General features: G+C 45.7%; 1 protein-coding gene across 5 annotated transcripts in view; it reads left to right on the top strand.

Annotated features, from left to right (window-relative positions):
• CUL2 (cullin 2) overlaps positions 1–25,434 on the top strand; it is a 267,865-nt gene that overhangs the window by 181,722 nt on the left and 60,709 nt on the right. For all 5 annotated transcript variants that reach the window (XM_063922125.1, XM_063922123.1, XM_063922127.1 and 2 more), the window contains 7 exons: positions 1,854–2,016; positions 4,103–4,227; positions 4,784–4,891; positions 13,773–13,832; positions 14,042–14,170; positions 22,438–22,524; positions 23,440–23,592. In XM_063922125.1, the coding sequence (XP_063778195.1) occupies positions 1,854–2,016; positions 4,103–4,227; positions 4,784–4,891; positions 13,773–13,832; positions 14,042–14,170; positions 22,438–22,524; positions 23,440–23,592 (825 nt within the window). The remainder of the gene's footprint in view (positions 1–1,853; positions 2,017–4,102; positions 4,228–4,783; positions 4,892–13,772; positions 13,833–14,041; positions 14,171–22,437; positions 22,525–23,439; positions 23,593–25,434) is intronic.

The raw sequence follows: 25,434 nt of genomic DNA, 5'->3' as shown, positions 1-25,434 counted from the left end.
CCAGAACGAGAGATCCAAAGGCAGTGGCGGTGGATGCTCTCACAATCAAGTGGCCATACAGTCTCGTGTATCTGTTTCCACCGTTTTCCGCTGCTCCCTCTGTTGCTAAAACGGATCAAAAGAGAGTCCGTCACAGTCATACTAGTGGCGCCTCATTGGCCTCGGAGAGCTTGGTTTTCGGATCTCCGCGGTCTACTCGCGGACGTTCCTTGGCCGCTCCCACTGCATCCGGACCTGTTACAACAGGTTCGTTCTTTTTCTCCGATTTAGCGCAGCTGCGTTTGACGGAGTGGCTGTTGAGACAGCCCTCTTAAAAAGAGAGGGCATTCCAGAATAGGTTATACCAACCATGTTACGAGCTAGGAAGCCGGTTACGGCAGCTCATTATTACAGAATTTGGCGTGCCTATATAGGTTGGTGTGAAGTTCGGAAGTTTCCGACATCCTCTTTCAAGTTATCCCGTCTTTTGTTATGTCTACAGATGGGGTTAGATGGAGGTCGGCGTTTATCCACACTAAAGGTGCAGATATCTGCATTGTCAATTTATTTTCAAAGAAGATTGGCTCTATTGCTGTCGGTACACACCTCTTTATGCAGGGTGTCCTCAAAGTACAGCCTCCATTTCACTCCACTTACTGCGCAATGGGACTTGAATCTGGGTTTAGATTTCTTATAGTCTTTTTGTTTCGAACCCTTACAACAAGTGGATATTAAGTTTCTCACTTGGGAAACAATTTCTCTCCTAGCCTTAGCTTCGGCAGGGCGGGTTTCAGTTTTGGGTGCCTTGTCATGCAAGCCACCGTATTTAGTGTTTCATAATGACAGAATGGAATTTTAGACGAATCCCGCTTTCCTGCCAAAAGTAGGGGCCTCTTTTCACATCAATCATCCAATAGTAGTTCCTGTGTTAACAGGAGATTCTGGAATTTTGGTTGGGGTACGCGCATTACGAGACGGATACGTTGTTATTCTCTATGTTACAGGTGCCAAACAGCTCTCCCGCCCAGGGGGGAAACTTTGGTACGTCCCTAGAGTACTCCAGTAACCCCTAGTGGATGAAAAAGAAAATAGGATTTTGGTACTTACCAGGTAAATCCTTTTCTTTGAATCCATAGGGGGCACTGGACACCCACCCAGAGCAGTTGTTTACCTGGTGGTTGTGGTAAGTGCAGGGAATTTTATGGTAACACACTCTTACCAACTGTTTCAAATTAGAAATTCTATCGGGTTGGTGTCAACTGTTAGTTGTCAGTTTCGTTTTGTGTCAACTTTATTGTTGTCAGTTTTTGGTTATATGTATTTCTCCATTGTCAACCTCTATAGCTCCAGTTCGGCTCAGTAAAAAACACTGAGTTACTCTGGGATATGGAGGGGAGGTATAGTCAAAGTTTAACTATTCAGTGCCTAGTTCCTGTGGAACCGTCCATATCCCTAGAGTACTCCAGTGCCCCCTATGGATTCAAAGAAAATGATTTACCTGGTAGGTATCAAAATCCTATTTTTTAATAACTGTGTGTATTAAACAAAGTTTGTGTACATTGAGCCATCAGAAAACAAAAGTTTCACTATCTCACTCTCGCTCAAAAAAAGTCTGTATTTCGGAATATTCCGTATTTCGGATATTTGGATATGGGATACTCAACCTGTGTGTGTGTGTGTGTATGTATGTATATATGTGTGTGTGTGTGTGTATATATATGTGTATATATATATATATATATATATATATATATATATATATATATATATATATATAATATTCTACTTCGCTTAATATTACAACATTCTTTTGATAGCTACTTTACCTGCTTATATATTTCTCGAACTCATTTGTTTTCAACATTTCTGTTTAGATTTTAGGTAGATTAAAAGATGAAGAGATTCGATGTAGGAAGTATTTAAACCCCAGTTCATATAGTAAAGTCATTCATGAATGCCAACAGAGAATGGTCGCCGACCACTTGCAGTTCCTACACGCAGAATGTCACAATATCATTAGGCAAGAAAGGAGAAGTGGTAAGTGGAGCACAGTGGAGATCATGCATACACTATTAAGCTGGCTTCTAAATTAGCTGTTAATGTGGATTCACAGATGTTCCTTCCTCTGACTTATGGAATTGTATGGATAATAGAACCAGGAACCCTAGCTGTCGCTGGCACATGGGAACTTGGCAATTTCTAAGTACAGTGCTGTTACATAATTCATTTGTTAGGCCTATGTTTTTGGGTTTTTTTTAGTTATGTTTCTGAATCACTTTGATATCACCCTGTTGTTGTAACACCTCTGTTCAAGGAACAGTGTGACGGCATTTCATTTGAGATGGAGACATTATGAGATATGTGCTGCCTAGAGTATGTACACTGCTCAAAAAAAATAAAGGGAACACTTAACGCAATGTAACTCCAAGTCAATCTCACTTCTGTGAAATTAAACTGTCCACTTAGGAAGCAACACTGATTGACAATCAATTTCACATGCTGTTGTGCAAATGGAATAGACAACAGGTAGGAATTATAGGCAATTAGCAAGACACCCCCAATAAAGGAGTTGTTCTGCAGGTGGTGACCACAGACCACTTCTCAGCTCCTATGCTTTCTGGCTGATGTTTTGGTCACTTTTGAAAGCTGGCGGTGCTTTCACTCTAGTGGTAGCATGAGACGGAGTCTACAACCCACACAAGTGGCTCAGGTAGTGCAGCTCATCCAGGATGGCACATCAATGCGAGCTGTGGCAAGAAGGTTTGCTGTGTCTGTCAGCGTAGTGTCCAGAGCATGGAGGCGCTACCAGGAGACAGGCCAGTACATCAGGAGACATGGAGGAGGCCGTAGGAGGGCAACAACCCAGCAGCAGGACCGCTACCTCCGCCTTTGTGCAAGGAGGAACAGGAGGAGCACTGCCAGAGCCTTGCAAAATGACCTCCAGCAAGCCACAAATGTGCATGTGTCTACTCAAACGATCAGAAACAGACTCCATGAGGGTGGTATGAGGGCCCTACGTCCACAGGTGGGGGTTGTGCTTACAGCCCAACACCGTGCAGGACGTTTGGAATTTGCCAGAGAACACCAAGATTGGCAAATTCGCCACTGGCGCCCTGTGCTCTTCACAGATGAAAGCAGGTTCTCACTGAGCAGATGTGACAGAGTCTGGAGACGCCAAGGAGAACTTTCTGCTTCCTGCAACATCCTCATGCATGACCGGTTTGGCAGTGGGTCAGTAATGGTGTTTCTTTGGGGGGCCGCACAGCCCTCCATGTGCTCGCCAGAGGTAGCCTGACTGCCATTCGGTACAGAGATGAGATCCTCAGACCCCTTGTGAGACCATATGCTGGTGCGGTTGGCCCTGGGTTTCTCCTAATGCAAGACAATGCTAGACCTCATGTGGCTGGAGTGTGTCAGCAGTTCCTGCAAGACAAAGGCATTGATGCTATGGACTGGCCCACCCGTTCCCCAGACCTGAATCCAATTGAGCACATCTGGGACATCATGTCTCACTCCATCCACCAACGCCACGTTGCACCACAGACTGTCCAGGAGTTGGCGGATGCTTTAGTCCAGGTCTGGGAGGAGATCCCTCAGGAGACCATCCGCCACCTCATCAGGAGCATGCCCAGGCGTTGTAGGGGGGTCATACAGGCACGTGGAGGCTACACACACACTACTGAGCCTCATTTTGACTTGTTTTAAGGACATTACATCAAAGTTGGATCAGCCTGTAGTGTGTTTTTCCACTTTACTTTTTAGTGTGACTCCAAATCCAGACCTCCATGGGTTAATAAATTTGATTTCCATTGATAATTTTTGTGTGATTTTGTTGTCAGCACATTCAACTATGTAAAGAACAAAGTATTTAATAAGAATATTTCATTCATTTAGATCTAGGATGTGTTATTTTAGTGTTCCCTTTATTTTTTTGAGCAGTGTACTATTGAGCAGTACAATGCTCCGTATTGTTGGTAACTCATTGAGGTGGCAGCCCATTGAGAGCGGAGGAAAGTGCGCCGCTGATAGTAACATTGCAAGTGACCATGAAGCTAGCAGAACAACAACTTCTACCTCTTCAGATGCTAAAGTGGCGTTGACCTATCTTTCCTTCTCATTTCAGACATGGCCAATATGTATACCCTTCTTCGTGCTGTATCCAATGGCTTACCTCACATGATTCAGGAATTACAAAACCATATCCACGATGAGGGCCTTAGAGCGATCAGTAATCTTTCTCAGGAAAATGTGAGTTTCCCCTTTCTCCGAAGTTAATTCAGACATTTTATTCCACATGTTTTGTGTTCGTCAAGTACCTGACTATATCTACTATTCTTTGTGTCCTATAGAAATGCAACTTGAGCTAATAAAACTAGTGTTAAGTTATCCTCAGTGAAAGCGTTTACCCCTCACCTATCCAATGGCAATATCCGTTTCATGAGCTCATCCAGGGTTTGTTAGAGATCAACCTATCGCTCCACTAGGAACTAGGGATATCGTAGGAGCACAAAATGATTTGATGGCTCCCTTTTGTGATATTTGTTCAAAATTGTTTGTCTCCAGAGACTGATGCAGGTGGTGTTTTACTAAAGATCAGGGATGGGGGAACCTTCGGCCCTCCAGCTTGAACTACACATCCCAGCGTGCCCTGCAACAGTTTTAGCAAGGCCAAATAGCAAAACTGTAGGAAGGTATGCTGGTATGTGTAGTTCAACAACAGCTGGAGGACCGAAGGTTCCCTATCCCTGCTATAGATGATGCTTCATTTACTTTTTATTCATTTTTTTGTTTTGTTTACTTACAGATGCCAACCCAATTTGTGGAGTCTGTTTTGGAAGTCCACAGTAAATTTGTTCAGCTTGTCAACACGGTTTTAAATGGAGATCAACATTTTATGAGTGCACTAGACAAGGTATGGTAACTACACCCCATGAGAGACCAAAATAAACTGTTGCATCATTTCTAACTTTCATTCATGGTCCATATAGTCACAAGTGTGGTGACAAGTATCTTAAAACTGAAAATAAAATCTAACATAAAAAGGAAACTGGGGCAATCGATTGGGAGCGACGTTTAGGGAGGTAAAAAGATGGACGGGGCCCAGTGCTTTAAGTGGTCCTAGAGAGGTGGTGGAACTCACCCCCTGGCGCCCATGCAATCAAAGTGGTGCGTGCCCCAAAAAGGGCCGTGTTCTCAAAAAGAAAGGGGTGTGGTCACACAATAGTAATAATGCCCACAGCAGTAGCACCCCTAATACACATATTGCCCACAGTAGTGCCACCCCGTAATACACAATGCCCACAGCAGTAGCGCCCCTTTTACAGTGACCACAGTAGTAGTGCTCCTTGTGCAATGTCCACTGTACTGGTAGTGCCCCTTATATAGAGCCCATAGTAGTGGTGCCCCTTATGTCCCCAGGAGTGGTGCCCCTTATGTTATGCCCCCTTTACAATGCCCTCATTAGTAGTGCCCCCATTAGTAGTGCCCTTAATGGTAATGCCCCTGTGTAGTATTGCCCCCAGTAGTAATGTTGCCTGTAGTAATGCCCCCAGTAATTTAGCCCCCAGTGGTAATGCCTCTGCATATGACCCCAGTAGTTTACCCCACTTTAGTTTAGACTCCCAGTGGTAATGCCCCCAGTAGTTTAGCCCCTGTAGTTTAGTCCTCATGTAGTTTGCCCCATGTAGTTTAGCCCCTAGCGGTAATGCCCCTTGTAGTTTAGCCCCTGCAGTTATGGCCCCAGTAGTTTAGCCCCACCAGTACTAATGCCTCCAGTAGGTTAGCCTCCCTGTAGTAATGCCCCCCCTGTAGTTTAGCCCCAAATAGTAATTCCCCCAGTAGTAATGCTCCCCTGTAGTTACCCCCCCCCCCCCTCCTGTGTAGCTTGCCCCCAGTAGACGCACCACTAACACACTTAAAAAATAAAAAATGATACTTACCAAGCCCCGCTCCTGCGTCCGACTGCTGTGATCCTCCTGGCGCCCGGCTCCCCAGCACTATGAGAGAGACGTCATGACGTCTCTCCCATAGCGCGCACTGACAGAGCCGGAAGCCGTAGCTCAGTAGTGAGCTCCTGCCGCCAGCTTCCGCTGTGGAGAGAAAGCCAGGCGCTCGCTGATAACACAATGTCAGCAGGCGCCCGGCATATCCCTGCAGCACCAGCACACATCGGGTTAGGTGAGCCAGAGGAGGCGGAACAGCGTTCCATCTCCAAGTGGAACTGACGGAACGCAGTTCCGCCCCGTTCCGGCTCACTTTAACCCCTGGATGGGCCTCATGCCCAATTTTGGATTATCATGGGTGTGTGCACTCCCGATACCCATGGTATCCAATGTAAAATATAAATAAATGGTTGTGTGTTTTTCATTGCTTTAATCCCTGCAGTTTGTGATTAAATAAAAAATACCTCTCCGGCGGTCTCCGCAGCTGCTGGTGGTCTCCCCTCAATCTTCCCACCTTGGGTGGGGGCTGCTGGTAGGCTCTGGGACTGCTGGTAGATGTAGTTCTCCCAGTTGCTGCCTCACGATGCTGGATGAAGAAGACACTGCTTCCAGAGCAAGTCCTGGTAATTTTTCTCAAAATGTATGATTTTAGGGAAAATCAAACTTGCTCTGGTGCTGTGCGAGAAAAGACGCAATGATTTGTGTAGAAATCATAGTCTCATTTAGTCCAGTAAATAAATAGCAAAACCTTTCCTGCTGTTAATTGAAACTGCCCCATAGAAGTAGTATGATTTCCAAAATCCATCTAAAGGACATTTCTGTTTTACCAAACTTGTCTCTCATCCTCTCCCCTATATGTCCTGACTCGCTGAGCTCTGAGTATCCAGCTAGGAAGAATGCACCCCTAGGCACAAAAGCAAGACTGTGCCCAATGACTGCTGCTATGGGGGATTGCCATTCCTCCTGAGGAGAGACCAACAACAGAAATACATAGTAGCTCTGTACTAGGCAATAGCTGAATCTAATCTGCTTGAGCGAAAATACTAGCAATGTCTAGTAATAAACATGCAAATGAAAAACACAAGTTGGTACCAGACAGATTATTCATACTGTACATATATAAACCTTGTGAATCTATAACAAAACCGTAGGGGACCGACACCATGCTTACCATAAAAACAGACAGGTCAAAGTTGCACTATATTTCTGCTAACCCAATTCATATGCATACCTCCCAACTTTCTGAGAAGCTGAAGTGACCTCTCACGCATGCCAAAGGTTAGGCCACACCCATTGGCGTGTGACATTTTGGGGGCTTGACCGCATGTCACTTCCTCATTCCGTCATGCTAGCCAAGCACTCTGGAAGCTGCAGGTCTACCCAAGCATCATGTGACAGCAAATGGACGCCACAGCATCCATACACTGCTGCTCTCCTATGCAGAACAGCAGTGTGAGAGTGCTCTTCCCCTGCATAACAGTGTAACCCGTGGGTGGGACAGTTCCCGAAAAGCAGAACACTTGGGTAGTATGGATATTGTTTCTACCAGTCATTCACTGTAGCCTCATATATCACCTAACACTGTTATTGAGTTAGGACATTGATATATGTTCTGTTTTCCTGGATGGATTGTTAAAATCCAGATGTGAGAATTCTTCAAATTGTTCAACTGATCTTTAACATTTATGTATTAAACTGCGACGTAATTTAAAATATTGACAAAACAAATACAGGTTGAGTATCCCATATCCAAATATTCCGAAATACGGATTTTTTTGAGTGAGAGTTGAGGTAGTGAAACTTTTGTTTCTTTTACGTCCTAGAGGATGCTGGGGACTCCGTAAGGACCATGGGGGTATAGATGGGCTCCGCAGGAGACATGAGCACTCTTAAGACTTTAGATGGGTGTGAACTGGCATCTCCCTCTATGCCCCTCCTCCAGACCTCAGTTAGATCCTGTGCCCAGAGGAGACTGGATGCACTGCAGGGGAGCTCTACTGAGTTTCTCTGAAAAGACTTTGTTAGGTTTTTTATTTTCAGGGAGCACTGCTGGCAACAGGCTCCCTGCTTCGTGGGACTGAGGGGAGATAAGCAGACCTACTTTACTGATAGGCTCTGCTTCTTAGGCTACTGGACACCATTAGCTCCAGAGGGTCGGAACACAGGTGTCGTCCTCGCTGTTCGTCCCGGAGCCGCGCAGCCGTCTTCCTCACAGAGCCGGAAGATAGAAGCCGGGTAAGTATATGAAGTAAGAAGACAACAAAGGCGGCAGAAGACTTCAGTTCTTCAGAGAGGTACCGCGCAGCGGTCGCGCTACGTGCCATTGCTCCCACAACACACACACAGGCACAGCAAGGGCGCAGGGGGGGTGCCCTGGGCAGCAATAATTACCTCACATAACACTGGCACCATTGTTAGATGCTGTGGAGGCAGTATATTATAAAAACCCCGCCAGTATAAAAAAATGAGCGGGACCGAAGCCCGCCGTCGAGGGGGCGGGGCTTGATCCTCCAGCATTTTCTCCACAGTATGCTGCAGAGAAGCTGCTCCCGGACTCTCCCCTGCTGAACCAAGTAACAGGGGACAAAAAACGAGGGGGGGGGCACATTTATTTGGCGCTAATCATATATATAAAAAAGCGCTGTATAGGCTGGGACTGTGTGTTTTCAGTGTCTAGTGGCGCTGGGTGTGTGCTGGCATACTCTCTCTCTGTCTCTCCAAAAGGCCTTATTGGGGGGCTGTCCCCATATTCATATATCCCAGTGTGTGTGGGGGTGTCAGTACGTGTGTGTAGACATGTCTGAAGCGGAAGGCTCGTCTAGGGAGGATGCAGAGCAGATGGTGGTGGTGTCTCCGTCGGCACAGCCGACACCTGATTGGTTGGACATGTGGAATGTGTTAAATGCTAATGTGACTTTATTACATAAGAGATTGGACAAAGCAGAGTCCAAGGACAAAGCAGGGAGTCAATCCATGGCTTTGACTGTGTCACAAGACCCTTCAGGGTCCTATAAACGTCCCTTTTCCCAGTTAGCAGTCACTGATACCAACAAGTATTCTGACTCCAGTGTCGACTATGATGATGCGAGGTTGCACCCAAGAGTGGCCAAGAGTATTCAATATATGATTATTGCAATAAAAGATGTATTATGTATCACAGAGGACCCTTCTGTCCCTGACACGAGGGTCTGCATGTTTAAGGGAAAGAAACCTGAGGTAACGTTTCCCCCATCTCATGAGCTGAACGCTTTATTTGAAAAGGCTTGGGAAACTCCAGACAAGAGAGTGCAGGTTCCCAAGAGAATTATTATGGCGTATCCTTTCCCCTCAAAGGACAGGTTATGGTGGGAATCCTCGCCCACGGTGGACAAGGCCTTGACTCGCTTATCCAAAAAGGTGGCGCTACCGTCCTCGGACACGGCGGCTCTAAAGGATCCTGCGGATCGCAGGCAGGAAATTACCTTAAAATCAATTTACGCGCATACGAGAGACCTACTCAGTAGCGTCGGCATGGGTTGGTAGCGCAATTGCAGCATGGGTAGATAACTTGTCATCTGACATTGACACCTTAGATAAGGATAGTATTTTGTTGACCTTGGGTCACATTAAGGACGCAGCGTTATATATGAGAGAGGCTGGGAGAGATATTGGGCTGTTGGGTTCAAGAGCCAATGCCATGGCAGTTTCTGCTAGAAGGTCCCTGTGGACCCGTCAATGGACAGGTGATGCTGATTCAAAGATACATATGGAGGCTTTGCCTTACAAGGGTGAAGTTTTATTTGGGGAGGGCCTCGCGGACCTAGTTTCCACAGCTACCGCGGGTAAGTCTTCTTTTTTGCCTTATGTTCCCCCACAGCAAAAGAAAACCCCTCAATACCAGATGCAGTCCTTTCGGTCGCATAAGTTCAGAAAGGGTCGGGGCTCTTCCTTCCTCGCCAGAGGTAGAGGTAGAGGGAAAAGAACACCAGCTACAGCTAGTTCCCAGGAACAAAAATCCTCCCCGGCCTCTACAAAATCCACCGCATGACGCTGGGACTCCGCTGCGGGAGTCCGCACCGGTGGGGGCACGTCTTCGTCTCTTCAGCCAGGTCTGGGTTCAGTCTAATCTGGATCCTTGGGTGATCGAAATTGTATCCCAAGGCTACAAACTGGAGTTCGAAGATGTGCCTCCACACCGATTTTTCAAATCGGCCTTGTCAGCTTCTCCCCCAGAGAGGGAAACAGTTTCAGCTGCCATACAAAAACTGTGTCAACAGCAGGTGATTATCAAGGTTCCCCTAGGGCAACAGGGGAAAGGGTTTTATTCAACCCCGTTTGTGGTCCTGAAGCCAGATGGCTCGGTCAGACCAATTCTGAATCTAAAATCCCTAAACCTATATTTGAAAAGGTTCAAATTCAAGATGGAATCTCTCCAGGCAGTGATCTCCAGCCTCGAAGGGGGGGATTTTATGGTGTCACTAGACATAAAGGATGCTTACCTTCATGTCCCCATATATCCTCCTCATCAGGCGTACCTGAGATTCGCTGTACAGGATTGTCATAACCAGTTTCAGACGTTGCCGTTTGGGCTTTCCACGGCGCCGAGAATTTTCACCAAGGTGATGGCGGAAATGATGGTGCTCCTGCGCAAGCAGGGGGTCACAATTATCCCATACTTGGACGATCTCCTGATAAAGGCAAGATCGAGAGATCAGTTACTAAAGAGCGTGTCTCTCTCCCTGAGAGTACTACAACAACACGGCTGGATTCTAAATCTACTGAAGTCGCAGTTGGTTCCGACAATTCGGCTGTCATTTTTGGGCATGGTTCTGGACACGGAAAAAGAGGGGTTTTCTCCCAATGGAAAAAGCCCAGGAACTCCAGAGCATGGTCAAGGACCTGCTGAAACCAAAAAGAGTGTCAGTTCATCAATGCACTCGAGTATTGGGAAAAATGGTGGCGGCGTACGAGGCCATTCCGTTCAGCAGGTTCCATGCAAGAACTTTTCAGTGGGACCTTCTGGATAAGTGGTTAGGGTCCCATCTACAGATGCATCAGAGGATAAGCCTGTCCCCCAAGGCCAGTGTCTCTCTCCTGTGGTGGCTCCAAAGTGCTCACCTTCTAGAGGGTCGCAGGTTCGGCATTCAAGATTGGGTTCTTGTGACCACGGACGCGAGCCTCCGAGGATGGGGAGCTGTCACACAAGGAAGACATTTTCAGGGAATATGGTCAAGCCAGGAGGCTTGTCTACACATCAATGTGCTGGAATTAAGGGCCATATACAACGGCCTGCAACAGGCGGAGTTTTCTTCGCATCCTACCCGTTCTGATCCAATCAGACAACGTCACAGCCGTGGCGCATGTAAACCGCCAGGGCGGGACAAGGAGCAGAGCAGCAATGGCAGAAGCCACCAGGATTCTGCGCTGGGCGGAAAATCATGTAAGCGCTCTGTCTTCATTCCGGGAGTGGACAACTGGGAAGCAGACTTCCTCAGCAGACACGATCTCCATCCAGGAGAGTGGGGACTTCATCAAGAGGTCTTTGCAGAGATAACAAGTCGTTGGGGACTTCCTCAAATAGACATGATGGCGTCACGCCTCAACAAAAAGCTTTTGACGTATTGTTCCAGGTCAAGGGACCCTCAGGCAGTGGCGGTGGACGCACTAGTGACACCGTGGGTGTTTCAGTCAGTCTATGTGTTCCCTCCACTTCCATTCATCTCAAAAATTATTGAGAATCGTAAGACGAACAAGAGTGCAGACAATACTCATTGTTCCAGATTGGCCTCGAAGGGCCTGGTATTCAGATCTTCAGGAAATGATCGTGGAAAATCCGTTGCCTCTTCCTCCCAGGGAGGACCTGTTGCAACAGGGGCCCTGTGTGTTCCAAGACTTACCGCGGTTACGTTTGACGGCATGGCGGTTGAACACCAAATCCTAGCTAGGAAAGGTATTCCGGGGGAAGTCGTCCCTACTCTAATCAAAGCTAGGAAGGAGGTAACGGCGAAGCATTATCACCGTATATGGAGGAAATATATTTCTTGGTGTGAGGCCAAGCATGCTCCTACGGAAGATTTTCAGCTGGGGCGTTTTCTCCACTTTCTACAGACAGGAGTGGATATGGGCCTTAAGTTAGGCTCCATTAAGGTGCAGATTTCGGCCTTATCTATATTCTTTCAGAAGGAATTTGCTTCTCTCCCAGAAGTCCAGACTTTTGTAAAGGGAGTGCTGCACATCCAACCTCCTTTTGTGCCCCCAGTGGCACCGTGGGACCTTAACGTGGTGTTACGGTTCCTTAAATCACACTGGTTTGAACCTCTTCAAACGGTGGAGTTAAAATTTTTCACTTGGAAAGTGGTCATGTTGTTGGCCTTGGCATCTGTGAGGCGGGTGTCCGAATTGGCGGCTTTGTCTCACAAGAGCCCCTATCTGATTTTCCATGTGGATCGAGCGGAGTTGAGAACTCGTCCTCAATTTCTACCTAAGGTGGTTTCGTTCCATATGAACCAACCTATTGTGGTGCCTGTGGCTACGGGTGACTTGGAGGATTCCAAGTCCCTTGATGTATTCTGGGCCTTAAAAATTTATGTAGCCAGGACTGCTCGAGTTAGGAAAACAGAGGCACTGTTTGTCCTGTATGCGGCCAACAAGGTTGGCGCTCCTGCTTCTAAGCAGAGTATTGCTCGCTGGATCTGTAACACGATTCAGCGGGCTCATTCTACGACAGGATTGCCGTTACCAAATTCGGTAAAGGCCCATTCCACTAGGATACCCTGGCTGATGAGGACCTCATGTTTGCTCAATCGGTTCTGCAGAGTCATCCGCACTCTTCCGCCCGGTCTGGAGCTTTGGTATAATCCCCATGGTCCTTACAGAGTCCCCAGCATCCTCTAGAACGTAAGAGAAAATAAGATTATAAACCTACCGGTAAATATTTTTCTCCTAGTCCCTAGAGGATGCTGGGCGACCTGTCCCAGTGCGGACAATTTCTGCAAGGCTTGTATGTAGTTGTTGCTTACAAAAGGGTTATGTTACAGTTGTGATCAGTCTCTGGCTGATGCTGTTTTATTCATACTGTTAACTGGTTTGGTATGTTGTATGGTGTGGGCTGGTATGTATCTCGCCCTTAGATTAACAAAAATCCTTTTCTCGTACTGTCCGTCTCCTCTGGGCACAGTTCTTTAACTGAGGTCTGGAGGAGGGGCATAGAGGGAGGAGCCATTTCACACCCATCTAAAGTCTTAGAGTGCCCATGTCTCCTGCAGAGCCCGTCTATACCCCCATGGTCCTTACGGAGTCCCCAGCATCCTCTACGGACTAGGAGAAAAAGATTTACCGGTAGGTTTCAAATCTTATTTTTCTGATGGCTCAATCTACACAAACTTAGTTTAATACACACAGGTATTAAAAATATTGTATTAAATGACTTTCAGCCTGTGTGTATAAGGAGTATATGAAACATAAATGAATTGTGTGAATGTACACACACTATGTTTAATGCACACAGTTATTAAAAATATTGGCTAAAATCACCTTCAGGCCATGTGTATAAAGTGTATATGAAACATAAATGTATTCTGTGCTTAGCCTTGTGTCCCATCACCACGATATCTCATTATGCTATGCAATTATTCCAAAATATGGAAAAATCCAATATCCAAAATCCTTCTGGTCCCAAGCATTTTGGATAAGGGATGCTCAACTTGTATAAAGATTCTAGCTATAAATAATCTACGTTAGTTGCAGTGTGTAGAGGTTCAGCACAAACTTTATAAATTTATGTGCTCAATTAATTTTCACATGTAATTTATCAAATATACTAATATAAACAGTCGTACAAGCCTGTAATCCTTCCTTGCTTTGTAAATACAGGCACTCACATGTGTTGTGAACTACAGAGAGCCCAAATCAGTCTGCAAAGCACCTGAATTGGTGAGTCCTCTCATTGCTAGTAACTGTGTGATACTATTTTGATATGTAACAGCTGTACATCATTATGAAATAGTACTTTATGAAGGTGGAGGGGGGGGGGGTTTAATGTTCGAGTCAGCTGCTATAGCCCCATAGAAATAGTGTATGGAGTCTTCAATGCAGAGCTTGACCCTGTTCTCCTCCTTCTACGGTTTTAATAATCCACCCAGCTGGCTAAGTATTGTGACAACATGTTGAAGAAATCAGCCAAGGGAATGACGGAGAATGAAGTGGAGGACAAGCTGACAAGTTTTATTACAGTTTTCAAGTACATTGATGACAAAGACGTTTTCCAGAAGGTAGGTTTTAAATCTTTGTCCAATCAATGTATCCTTTCAGTGTAGCTCATTCAGCAAACAAATTGTTACAGACATGTTATATACAGATGTGTCCTCATACATGTAACCTCATACGCAGCGTGAGTATGGCTGGTCCTGTGTAACTCTGTGTCGTCGGTCTTTTTATGACAAAAATGCGTCTTAGTGCAGCTAGAGACTGTGCGAATTAATTTGATATGCGACACTGTGTGTATATGTCTGTATATGAAGGAAAAGGGAACTTAACATGGAATAAAGCAGCTGTTATATTGTAGCACTTCCTATACAGATTCAGAGACTCTGTCGCACACAGATATACAAGTGGCACAGTCTCATGGTGAGTCCTAGTCTCATCGTATTGTGACTAAGGCGCATATTCGGCAAAAAAGACACCCAACGATAGCAGAATCTCATGGGACATGCCAAGAGGGGCTGTTTGATGCGACTGCAGCAAAGATGTATGAGGACACATCTGAACCTACACAAAGGAATATTAGATGGCAGTAATGTGACAGGGGTCTTGTATATATATATTTCAAGTAACATTTTCCCATGAAGAATTACAACTTCTGTCCTTGATAATGTTACATTAGGGTGAATTTAATGTGTATACGCATCACTGGTATAAGATATTCATGTACACACATTGATTGGCACACTTTTGTGTCATTGCTAACAACTGCCAGGTCCTGCACATGGATATCTGTCTTGTGTGTCTTTCCTGCTAGCAAGTTACAGGTATGGAAAATATATACCTGTAATCCAAGAAAAAAACAACAACCCACAACAGAGTATAGTCAGATAAATGCATTTTGTTTTCTTTCTCTAATGTCCTAGAGGATGCTGGGGACTCCGTAAGGACCATGGGGATAGATGGGCTCCGCAGGAGACATGGGCACTTTTAGAAAGAATTTAGTTCCTGGTGTGCACTGGCTCCTCCCTCTATGCCCCTCCTCCAGACCTCAGTTTGATACTATGCCCAGAGGAGCTGGGTGCTTTTCAGTGAGCTCTCCTGAGTTTACTGATAGAAAGTATTTCGTTAGGTTTTTTATTTTTAGGGAGCTCTGCTGGCAACAGACTCCCTGCATCGTGGGACAGAGGGGAGAGAAGCAGCCCTACTCTCTGAAGCTAGGTCCTGCTTCTTAGGCTACTGGACACCATTAGATCCAGAGGGATTGGTACGCAGGATCTCACCCTCGCCGTCCGTCCCAGAGCCGCGCCGCCGTCCCCCTCGCAGAGCCGGAAGATAGAAGCCGGGTGAGTATGAGAAGAAAAGAAGACTTCACAGGCGGCAGAAGACTTCATGATCTTTACTAGAGGTAACGCACAGCACTGCAGCTGTGCGCCATTGCTCCACACACCTCACATACTCCGGTCACTGTAAGGGTGCAGGGCACAGGGGGGTGCGCCCTGGGCAGCATTTGGGACTTCATGTTGGCAAAAGTACACATATATACAGCTGGGCACTGTATATATGTATGAGCCCCCGCCAAAATTACTGTATAAGCGGGACAGAAGCCCGCCGTCGGGGGGGGCGGGGCTCCTCCCTCAGCACTCACCAGCGCCATTTTTTCTCCACAGCACCGCTGAGAGGAAGCTCCCCGGACTCTCCCCTGCTGATACACAGTAGAAGAGGGTTGAAAAGAGAGGGGGGCACATAATTAGGCGCAAAAACTATACATACAGCAGCTACTGGGTTAACATTAAGTTACTGTGTTATTCCTGGGATATTATAGCGCTGGGGTGTGTGCTGGCATACTCTTTCTCTCTCTCTCCAAAGGGCCTTGTGGAGGAACTGTCTTCAGAAAGGACATTCCCTGGGTGTGTGTGATGTGTCGGTACGCTTGTGTCGACATGTCTGATGAGGAAGGCTATGTGGGAGAGAAGCGGGAGCAAATTAATGTGGTGTCTCCGCCGACGGCGCCGACACCTGATTGGATGAATATGTGGAAGGTTTTAAATGATAATGTTAATTCCTTGCATAAAAGATTTGATAAGGCTGATGCATTGGGACAGTCAGGGTCTCAACCCGTGCCTGACCCTCTGTCGCAGGGACCGTCAGGGTCTCATAAGCGCCCACTGTCCCAGGTTGTTGACACAGATACCGACATGGATTCTGACTCCAGTGTCGATTACGATGATGCAAAGTTACAGCCAAAATTGGCTAAATCCCTTCGATATATGATTATAGCAATAAAGGATGTTTTGCACATCACAGAGGAAATCCCTGTCCCTGACACGAGGGTGTATATGTATAAGGGAAAGAAGCCTGAGGTAACTTTTCCCCCCCTCACACAAACTGAATGAGTTATGTGAAAAAGCTTGGGAATCTCCAGATAAGAAAATGCAGATTTCCAAACGGATTCTTATGGCGTATCCTTTCCCGCCAACGGATAGGCTACGATGGGAATCCTCCCCTAGGGTGGACAAAGCTTTAACACGCTTATCCAAAAAGGTAGCCCTGCCGTCCCAGGATACGGCTACCCTCAAGGATGCTGCTGACCGCAAACAGGAGGTTACCCTGAAGTCCATTTATGCACATTCAGGTACCTTACTAAGACCGGCAATTGCGTCGGCCTGGGTGTGTAGTGCTGTAGCGGCATGGACGGATACCTTATCTGAGGATTTGGATACCCTAGATAAGGATACTGTATTAATGACCCTGGGGCATATAAAAGACGCTGTCCTATATATGAGAGATGCTCAAAGAGACTTTAGTCTACTGGGTTCTAGAATAAACGCTATGTCGATTTCTGCCAGAAGGGCCCTGTGGACTCGGCAATGGACAGGTGATGCCTACTCAAAAAAGGCATATGGAGGTTTTACCTTACAGGGGTGAGGAATTGTTCGGGGAAGGTCTCTCGGACCTGGTCTCCACAGCTACAGCTGGAAAGTGAAATTTTTTGCCTTATGTTCCCTCACAGCCTAAGAGAGCACCGCATTATCAAATGCAGTCCTTTCGTTCACAAAGAAACAAAGTCCGAGGTGCGTCCTTTCTTGCCAGAGGTAGGGGCAGAGGAAAGAAGCTGCACAACACAGCTAGTTCCCAGGAACAGAAGTCCTCACCGGCCTCTGCAAAATCCACCGCATGACGCTGGGGCTCCACTGGCGGAGTTGGGCACGGTGGGGGCACGTCTTCGGAATTTCAGCCACATGTGGGTACACTCCCAGGTGGATCCTTGGGCAATAGAAATTGTGTCTCAGGGTTACAAGCTAGAATTCGAAGAGGTGCCTCCTCGCCGGTATTTCAAATCGGCCCTACCATCTTCCCCCCAAGAGAGGGAAATAGTGTTAATCGCAATACAAAAATTATATCTTCAGCAGGTGGTGGTCAAGGTTCCCCTCCTTCAACAGGGAAGGGGTTATTATTCGACCATGTTTGTAGTCCCGAAACCGGACGGTTCGGTCAGGCCCATATTGAATTTAAAATCTCTGAACCTATATTTGAAAAGGTTCAAGTTCAAGATGGAATCGCTGAGAGCGGTCATCGCAAGCCTGGAAGGGGGGGATTTTATGGTGTCACTGGACATAAAGGATGCGTACCTTCATGTCCCCATTTATCCACCTCATCAGGCGTACCTGGGATTTGCGGTGCAGGATTGTCATTACCAATTTCAGACGTTGCCGTTTGGTCCTCAACGGCCCCGAGGATTTTCACCAAGCTAATGGCGGAAATAATGGTGCTCCTGCGGAAGCAAGGTGTCACAATTATCCCGTACTTGGACGATCTCCTCATAAAAGCGAGATCAAGAGAGCAGTTGCTGAACAGCGTATCTCTTTCACTGAAAGTGTTACAGCAACACGGCTGGATTCTCAATACTCCAAAATCGCAATTGGTTCCTACGACTCGTCTACCCTTCTTGGGCATGATTCTGGACACGGACCAGATGAGGGTTTATCTCCCGATAGAGAAGGCCCAGGAACTCATGACTCTGGTCAAGAACCTATTGAAACCAAAACAGGTGTCAGTGCATCATTGCACTCGAGTCCTGGGAAAGATGGTGGCGTCATACGAGGCCATTCACTTCGGCAGGTTCCATGCGAGGACTTTCCAATGGGACCTACTGGACAAGTGGTCCGGGTCACATCTTCAGATGCATCGGTTGATCACCCTGTTCCCCAGGGCCAGGGTGTCACTACTTTGGTGGCTGCAGAGTGCTCACCTTCTCGAGGGCTGCAGATTCGGCATTCAGGACTGGATCCTGGTGACCACGGACGCAAGCCTCCGAGGTTGGGGAGCAGTCACACAGGGAAGAAATTTCCAGGGTCTTTGGTCAAGTCAAGAGACTTGTCTTCACATCAACATCCTGGAGCTAAGGGCCATATACAACGCCCTACGTCAAGCGGAGACCTTACTTCGCGACCGACCAGTTCTGATCCAGTCAGACAACATCACCGCAGTGGCTCATGTAAACCGCCAAGGCGGCACAAGGAGCGGAGTGGCAATGGCGGAAGCCGCCAGAGTTCTTCGCTGGGCGGAAAATCATGTAAGCACACTGTCAGCAGTGTTCATTCCGGGAGTGGACAACTGGGAAGCAGACTTCCTCAGCAGACACGACCTACACCCGGGAGAGTGGGGACTTCATCCAGAAGTCTTTGCACAGATTGTGAGTCGGTGGCAACTGCCACAGATAGACATGATGGCGTCCCGCCTCAACAAAAAGCTACAGAGGTCTTGCTCCAGGTCAAGAGACCCTCAGGCAGTAGCGGTAGACGCCCTAGTGACACCGTGGGTGTTCCGGTCAGTCTATGTATTTCCTCCTCTTCCTCTCATACCAAAGGTGTTGAGGATAATAAGAAGAAAAGGACTGATCAATTCTCATTGTTCCAGATTGGCCAAGACGGACCTGGTATCCAGATCTGCAGGAACTGCTCGCAGAGGATCCGTGGCCTCTTCCTCTAAGACAGGACCTGTTGCAACAGGGACCCTGTCTGTTTCAAGACTTACCGCGGCTGCGTTTGACGGCATGGCGGTTGAACGCCGGATCCTAGCAGAAAAAGGCATTCCGGTTGAGGTTATCCCTACGCTGATAAAGGCTAGGAAGGAAGTAACAGCAAAACATTATCACCGTATATGGCGAAAATATGTTTCTTGGTGTGAGACCAAGAATGCTCCTACGGAAGAATTCCATCTGGGCCGTTTCCTTCACTTCCTACAAACTGGAGTTAATTTGGGCCTTAAATTAGGTTCCATTAAGGTCCAGATTTCGGCCCTATCCATTTTCTTTCAAAAAGAATTGGCTTCTCTCCCAGAAGTTCACACTTTGGTAAAGGGAGTGCTGCATATTCAGCCTCCTTTTGTGCCTCCGGTGGCACCTTGGGATCTTAACGTGGTGTTAAGTTTCCTAGAGTCACACTGGTTTGAACCACTTAAAACGGTGGAGTTGAAATATCTCACGTGGAAGGTGGTCATGTTATTAGCCTTTGCTTCGGCTAGGCGAGTGTCTGAATTAGCGGCTTTGTCACATAAAAGCCCCTATTTGGTTTTCCATTTGGATAGAGCAGAATTGCGGACCCGTTCGCAATTTCTGCCAAAAGTGGTTTCATCTTTTCATATGAACCAACCTATTGTGGTGCCTGTGGCTACACGTGACTTGGAGGATTCCGAGTTACTTGATGTGGTCAGGGCTTTGAAAATTTACGTAGCCAGGGCGGCTAGAGTCAGGAAAACTGAAGCGCTGTTTGTCCTGTATGCATCCAACAAGCTGGGTGCCCCTGCTTCAAAGCAAACTATTGCTCGCTGGATTTGTAACACGATTCAGCAATCACATTCTACGGCTGGTTTGCCGTTGCCAAAATCGGTCGGGGCCAATTCCACTAGAAAGGTGGGCTCTTCTTGGGCGGCTGCTCGGGGGGTCTCGGCACTACAGCTGTGTCGAGCTGCTACTTGGTCGGGTTCAAACACTTTTGCAAAATTCTACAAGTTTGATACCCTTGCTGAGGGGACCTCATGTTTGCTCAATCGGTGCTGCAGAGTCATCCGCACTCTCCCGCCCGTTTGGGAGCTTTGGTATAATCCCCATGGTCCTTACGGAGTCCGCAGCATCCTCTAGGACGTTAGAGAAAATAAGATTTGACTTACCGGTAAATCTATTTCTCGTAGTCCGTGGAGGATGCTGGGCGCCCGTCCCAAGTGCGGACTTCTTCTGCAATACTTGTATATAGTTATTGCTTCAATAAGGGTTATGTTATAGTTGCATCGGTCTTGAACTGATGATATGTTGTTTTCATACTGTTAACTGGGTAGTTATCACAAGTTATACGGTGTGATTGGTGTGGCTGGTATGAATCTTGCCCTTGGATTAACAAAATCCTTTCCTCGTACTGTCCAACTCCTCTGGGCACAGTTTCTCTAACTGAGGTCTGGAGGAGGGGCATAGAGGGAGGAGCCAGTGCACACCAGGAACTAAATTCTTTCTTAAAGTGCCCATGTCTCCTGCGGAGCCCGTCTATCCCCATGGTCCTTACGGAGTCCCCAGCATCCTCTACGGACTATGAGAAATAGATTTACCGGTAAGTAAAATCTTATTTTTTTTCACATTTCAATGAGGGAAGGGATGTCTGAGGCAGTGTGGGATGGGAAAGTACCTTTACACTTCTTTTAGTGGATTTGGACCCTTATTCAGGTTTGTTAGCAATAAAGAGCACTAATGGGCAAAACCATGTGCACTGCAGCTGTGGCAGATATAACATCTGCAGAGAGAGTTAGATTTGGGTGGGGTGTGTTCAAACTGAAATCTAAATTGCAGTGTAAAAACAAAGCAGCCAGTATTTACCCTGCACAGAAACAATATAACCCACCCAAATCTAAACACCCCTACACATTGGCTTATCCGCTCCCGAGCTGCCCGACGGCGGATACGGGCGACCCGGTGGCGGAGGGGCAGTGACGGGGGGAGTGAAGTTTCTTAACTCCCCCCGTCACCTGGCTGCATTGAAGTGCAGGCAAATATGGACGAGATTGTCCATATTGGCCTTCATGTACAGCCGACGGGGGACCAGCGATGAACGAGTGCGGGGCCGCACATCGTTCATCGCTGGAGCCTCCACACTTAAAGATATGAACGGTATCTCGTTCATTTATGAACGAGATCGTTCATATCTTTGACTGATGTCGGCCAGTGTGTGGGGCCTAAAACTCTCTCTGCAGATTAGTATTGTTGTCACAAAGGCACATAGTCTTTTGCCCTTTTACCCAGGTTGGCGCACACAACGCAGCTGCATGCAGTGTCCATGGTTCTCGTGCATTGTGCTTTTGTTTCACTAGTATAGCGAATAGAATATTTGCTACAAAAGTGTGTTGCGGGAAGCATGGTGCATCTTGGTTCCAAGTCTGTGGAGCACCTGGTAGACCAGATTATAAGCATAGCTTTATGTGGACACATCTCTGCTGTTCATCACCTGTTAGATGCACCTCATCTGGTATCACCGGTGTGAAATTAGCAGCATCTAATCCATGCGCAGATTTTGTGATCACTTGCAGCTTGGACAGATAAACCCCAGTTAAAAAGAAAGTCCTGTCAGGGGAAGGAGAGGATTGTCAGTCATTACAAGAAATTTAATTAATTTATTAAAAGTTTGCAGTGTCTTATGTGAGATGCGTGCTGATTTTGGAGATATTACTTCTATGAAAGTGACAGGATTTATATATGATGGAATATAGGACCAACAGTGACACCTAGGCAGCGAGCATGAAAAGTAAGCTTTATGTCATGTTCCGAGTAGAGATCATATATAGTTTTGACTTCTGGAAGTAATTTTAGCTCGGTTTTTAAATGAATGAGATTTTCTGTGGCAAAGGGACATCAGGATGAAATGGCAGGTGGATATTTTGTAATACACAACCACAGAAATAATGAAAGATCTTGAGAGGGTAGGTAAATGTCATCTGCATACAGGTGATACTAAAACCTAAAGGAGCTAAATTCGTTTTTTTAAGATTGATCAAAATAAAGCAGAACTGTGAGAGTAGGACTGTACCATGTGTTGTTTAGTTGAAGTGGATTCAAAGATCCATCATTTTGAGAAGTAGGATGAAAACCCGCAGTAGAACAGTGTCCCGAAGACCTAGGGGTATATTTACTAATTGGTGACTTTAAAAATAATAATAATTGCAAAACAATTCTGATTTTGTATTTCATATTATTGCCCCATTAATACCGCATCCAGGTAATCTGCTTTCTGTATTTTGCACACTGATTGCTAACCTCTATAATGTTTGCTGTCTTTGTTGTGTTGTATCTTTTTAGTTCTATGCTAGAATGTTGGCAAAACGATTAATTCATGGTTTGTCAATGTCAATGGACTCTGAAGAGACGATGATAAATAAATTAAAGGTAAAGTTCAGTATGTTCTTTATTTCATGTAGTACAGCATAGTGTGTGTATAATACTCTGTGGGAGACATAGTAGTACATATAGCAGATGTAGCAAGGTTACGCTTTTTTACGGCTCTTACTCGAGCACAGAGGTAGACAATTTGTAGCCATTTACTTTAGCCATTTTTGCACATTCTCTGCCATTCATGGAGCTTGCAGAGCATTCTGCTACTAAGTTACACACAGCCTGAGACGGGTCTATGTACTAAGCTTTGAGGAGAAATAAAGTGAACAGAGCTTAAGTACCAACCAATCAGCTCCTAACTGTCAATCAGCTCCTAACTGTCATTTTTCAAACACAGCCTGTAACATTAAAGTTAGGAACTGATTGGCTGGTACTTTATCTCCATCCACTTTATCTCTCTTCAAAGCTTAGTACATAGACTCCATAGTTTGATAAAGTCTATGGTACAAACACTGCTGCTGAGCTTTTATACACTAAATAATGGTCTGTTAGTTAGGCAGAATGCCCGCCTATGTGATGTGAAAGAAGTAAATGGTAATAGCTGCACAGTAAAATGTAGCTTGGACTAAGACATATTTGCTTTTTAGGCAGGTGTGTGTTTGTTATGCTGTAATGGCCTGGACTGCTTACACAGGACCTCTGGGAGAATGTCTGTAAACTGGACACTAGCCAAATAAAATACAGGGTCCTTCACATGCTTTGAATGAGATTGCTATTCAGCAGCTGATGTGAATGATCTGAATCATACTACTTGTTTTCAATCCGTTTCATATAAACCCATCCTGCAGTATTGCATTTTGTTTTCACCACCACACTAGGTCTGATCGGATAATAAAGAATGGGCAGTGGGAGATATGTATGTGACCGGGTCAGTTTGTGCAGCAAATAATAATGAGTATATTGTTACAGCAAGCATGTGGGTACGAGTTTACCAGCAAGCTGCATCGAATGTATACAGACATGAGCGTCAGCACTGATCTCAACAACAAGTTTAACAACTTCATCAAGAATCAAGACACTGTTATAGACCTGGGCATCAGCTTTCAGATATACGTATTACAGGTGAGTGCTCATCACTTTCCCCTACAGGTAGACTTAAGGCCCATATAGACGGGTCGATGTGGGAGAGATGTCTGCTGAGCGAACCGGCCAATGTAGCACTAGCGATGTGCGGGGCTGCGCATCGCTATCGCTGTAGGGGGTACACACGGAGCGATAACGCTTAAATTCTAAGCAATCTAGTCAGATTGCTTAGATTATCGCTCCGTGAGTACCCCCCTTTAGATTTAGTTGTGTACTTATTTATCTTGAACATCATTTGCATTCATTTAATAGGATATTTAACAAAAAAAACCAAATGATTCTTTGTCTAATAGTTTTTTATGGAGCGGGGGGAAAAAATGCAAACGCATTTAAATTTGCTTATATAACTGCACTCGCTGGTATTCCTTGTTAGGAAATCAATGGATTTTCTATTTATTAGAAAAACATGTGGATACTGCAGCTGTGTTAATGAGCCCTTGGTGTTACACAGATAAAGCTAATTATTGCCATCTTTTATTTATAATGTGTCACAAGGATTCCTTAGCGCCGCACAAGAGGATAGAATAATAAGAAGTACAGACTGATAGGAACAGTTTCATTACATAATGACAGGATGCAGTGCTATAATTATATAATGAAAACAAATTGGACATCACCCTACTCACAAGAGCTTTCAATCTAAAGAGGATACAGTAGACACACTAGGGGAAATTAATTAACCTTATAGGGTTCTCTGTTGTCTTTCCATAAACCTGTTTCCCTGTTGAATTTAAAAATTGTATATGTGCCTGTTTATACCTGGTCAGAGTACATATTACTGAGAACACAAAATAAATACTCACTCTATATTAGTGGTTCTCAAACTCTGTCCTCGGGACCCCATACAGTGTACGTTTTGCAGGTCACCCAGCTGGAACACAGGTGTAGTCATTACTCACCGACACATTTTAAAACCTCCACAGGTGGAACTCCGTTATTTCACTTGTGATTCTGTGAGGAGACCTGGGAAGCATGCACTCTTTGGGGTCCTGAGGACCGAGTTTGAGAACCTGTGCTCTAATGTACACGCCATGCTTGATGTCTTACAATGCAGTAACTACCCATTCTGTTCATATGGTTGTTTGCGCATTGTGTGCAATCCAGTGTATGTAGGACTAGGAGGATCTACCTGTGTGACTCCCAACATAACTCTCAGAAATCGGTAGACTGGAGTAGTAAACCTATGCATACATAGTGGAAGTACTTGCAGACCTAAGGGGAGCTGGTAAACTGATGTTCACCTTTTCCATGCAGTGTTAGTGGCTTAAAGGGATAAAAATGACCTTTCATTTATTTATGTAGGTTTTTAGTAGGAGATGATTTAATTTCGTTTGCCTCTACAATCTTGTCTGTGTTTATGGAGTCCTACAGAATACCACTTATTGGTCAGGGACTTGTGTTCTTGTTATAATTCTTATTCTGTTGTACAAAAACATTTGCATTGATGCCAATACATTAGGGTTTCATGAAAACATGGGTATATTTATTAAAGGATGATTTTTACAGATTAGAGCATTTTACATTTTTTTTAATCTAAATCGATGTTGGGTTTCAGGGGCTGTGATACACTTTTACGAACAGACATTTTTTGATACTGATTTTAAATGTTAGTACATGTGTATTTCAGCCTTTGAAACACAACATTCATTTTGATGCACATCAACCTGTAGTATTTCTACCCCATAGTGTAACATGGGTCACTGTGTGAGTAGTAAGTAGCATGTAGAACGGGTTTTGCAGCTAGGATGTGATGCAGTGATTGGTGCCTGATATGAAGGTGCTAGCTGCAGTCGTGCCTATTCATACCTGACTTGTTAATGG

Source organism: Pseudophryne corroboree, chromosome 5, assembly GCF_028390025.1.
Source record: "Pseudophryne corroboree isolate aPseCor3 chromosome 5, aPseCor3.hap2, whole genome shotgun sequence".
NCBI lineage: Eukaryota > Metazoa > Chordata > Amphibia > Anura > Myobatrachidae > Pseudophryne > Pseudophryne corroboree.
This window is presented reverse-complemented; position numbering and strand designations above follow the sequence as displayed.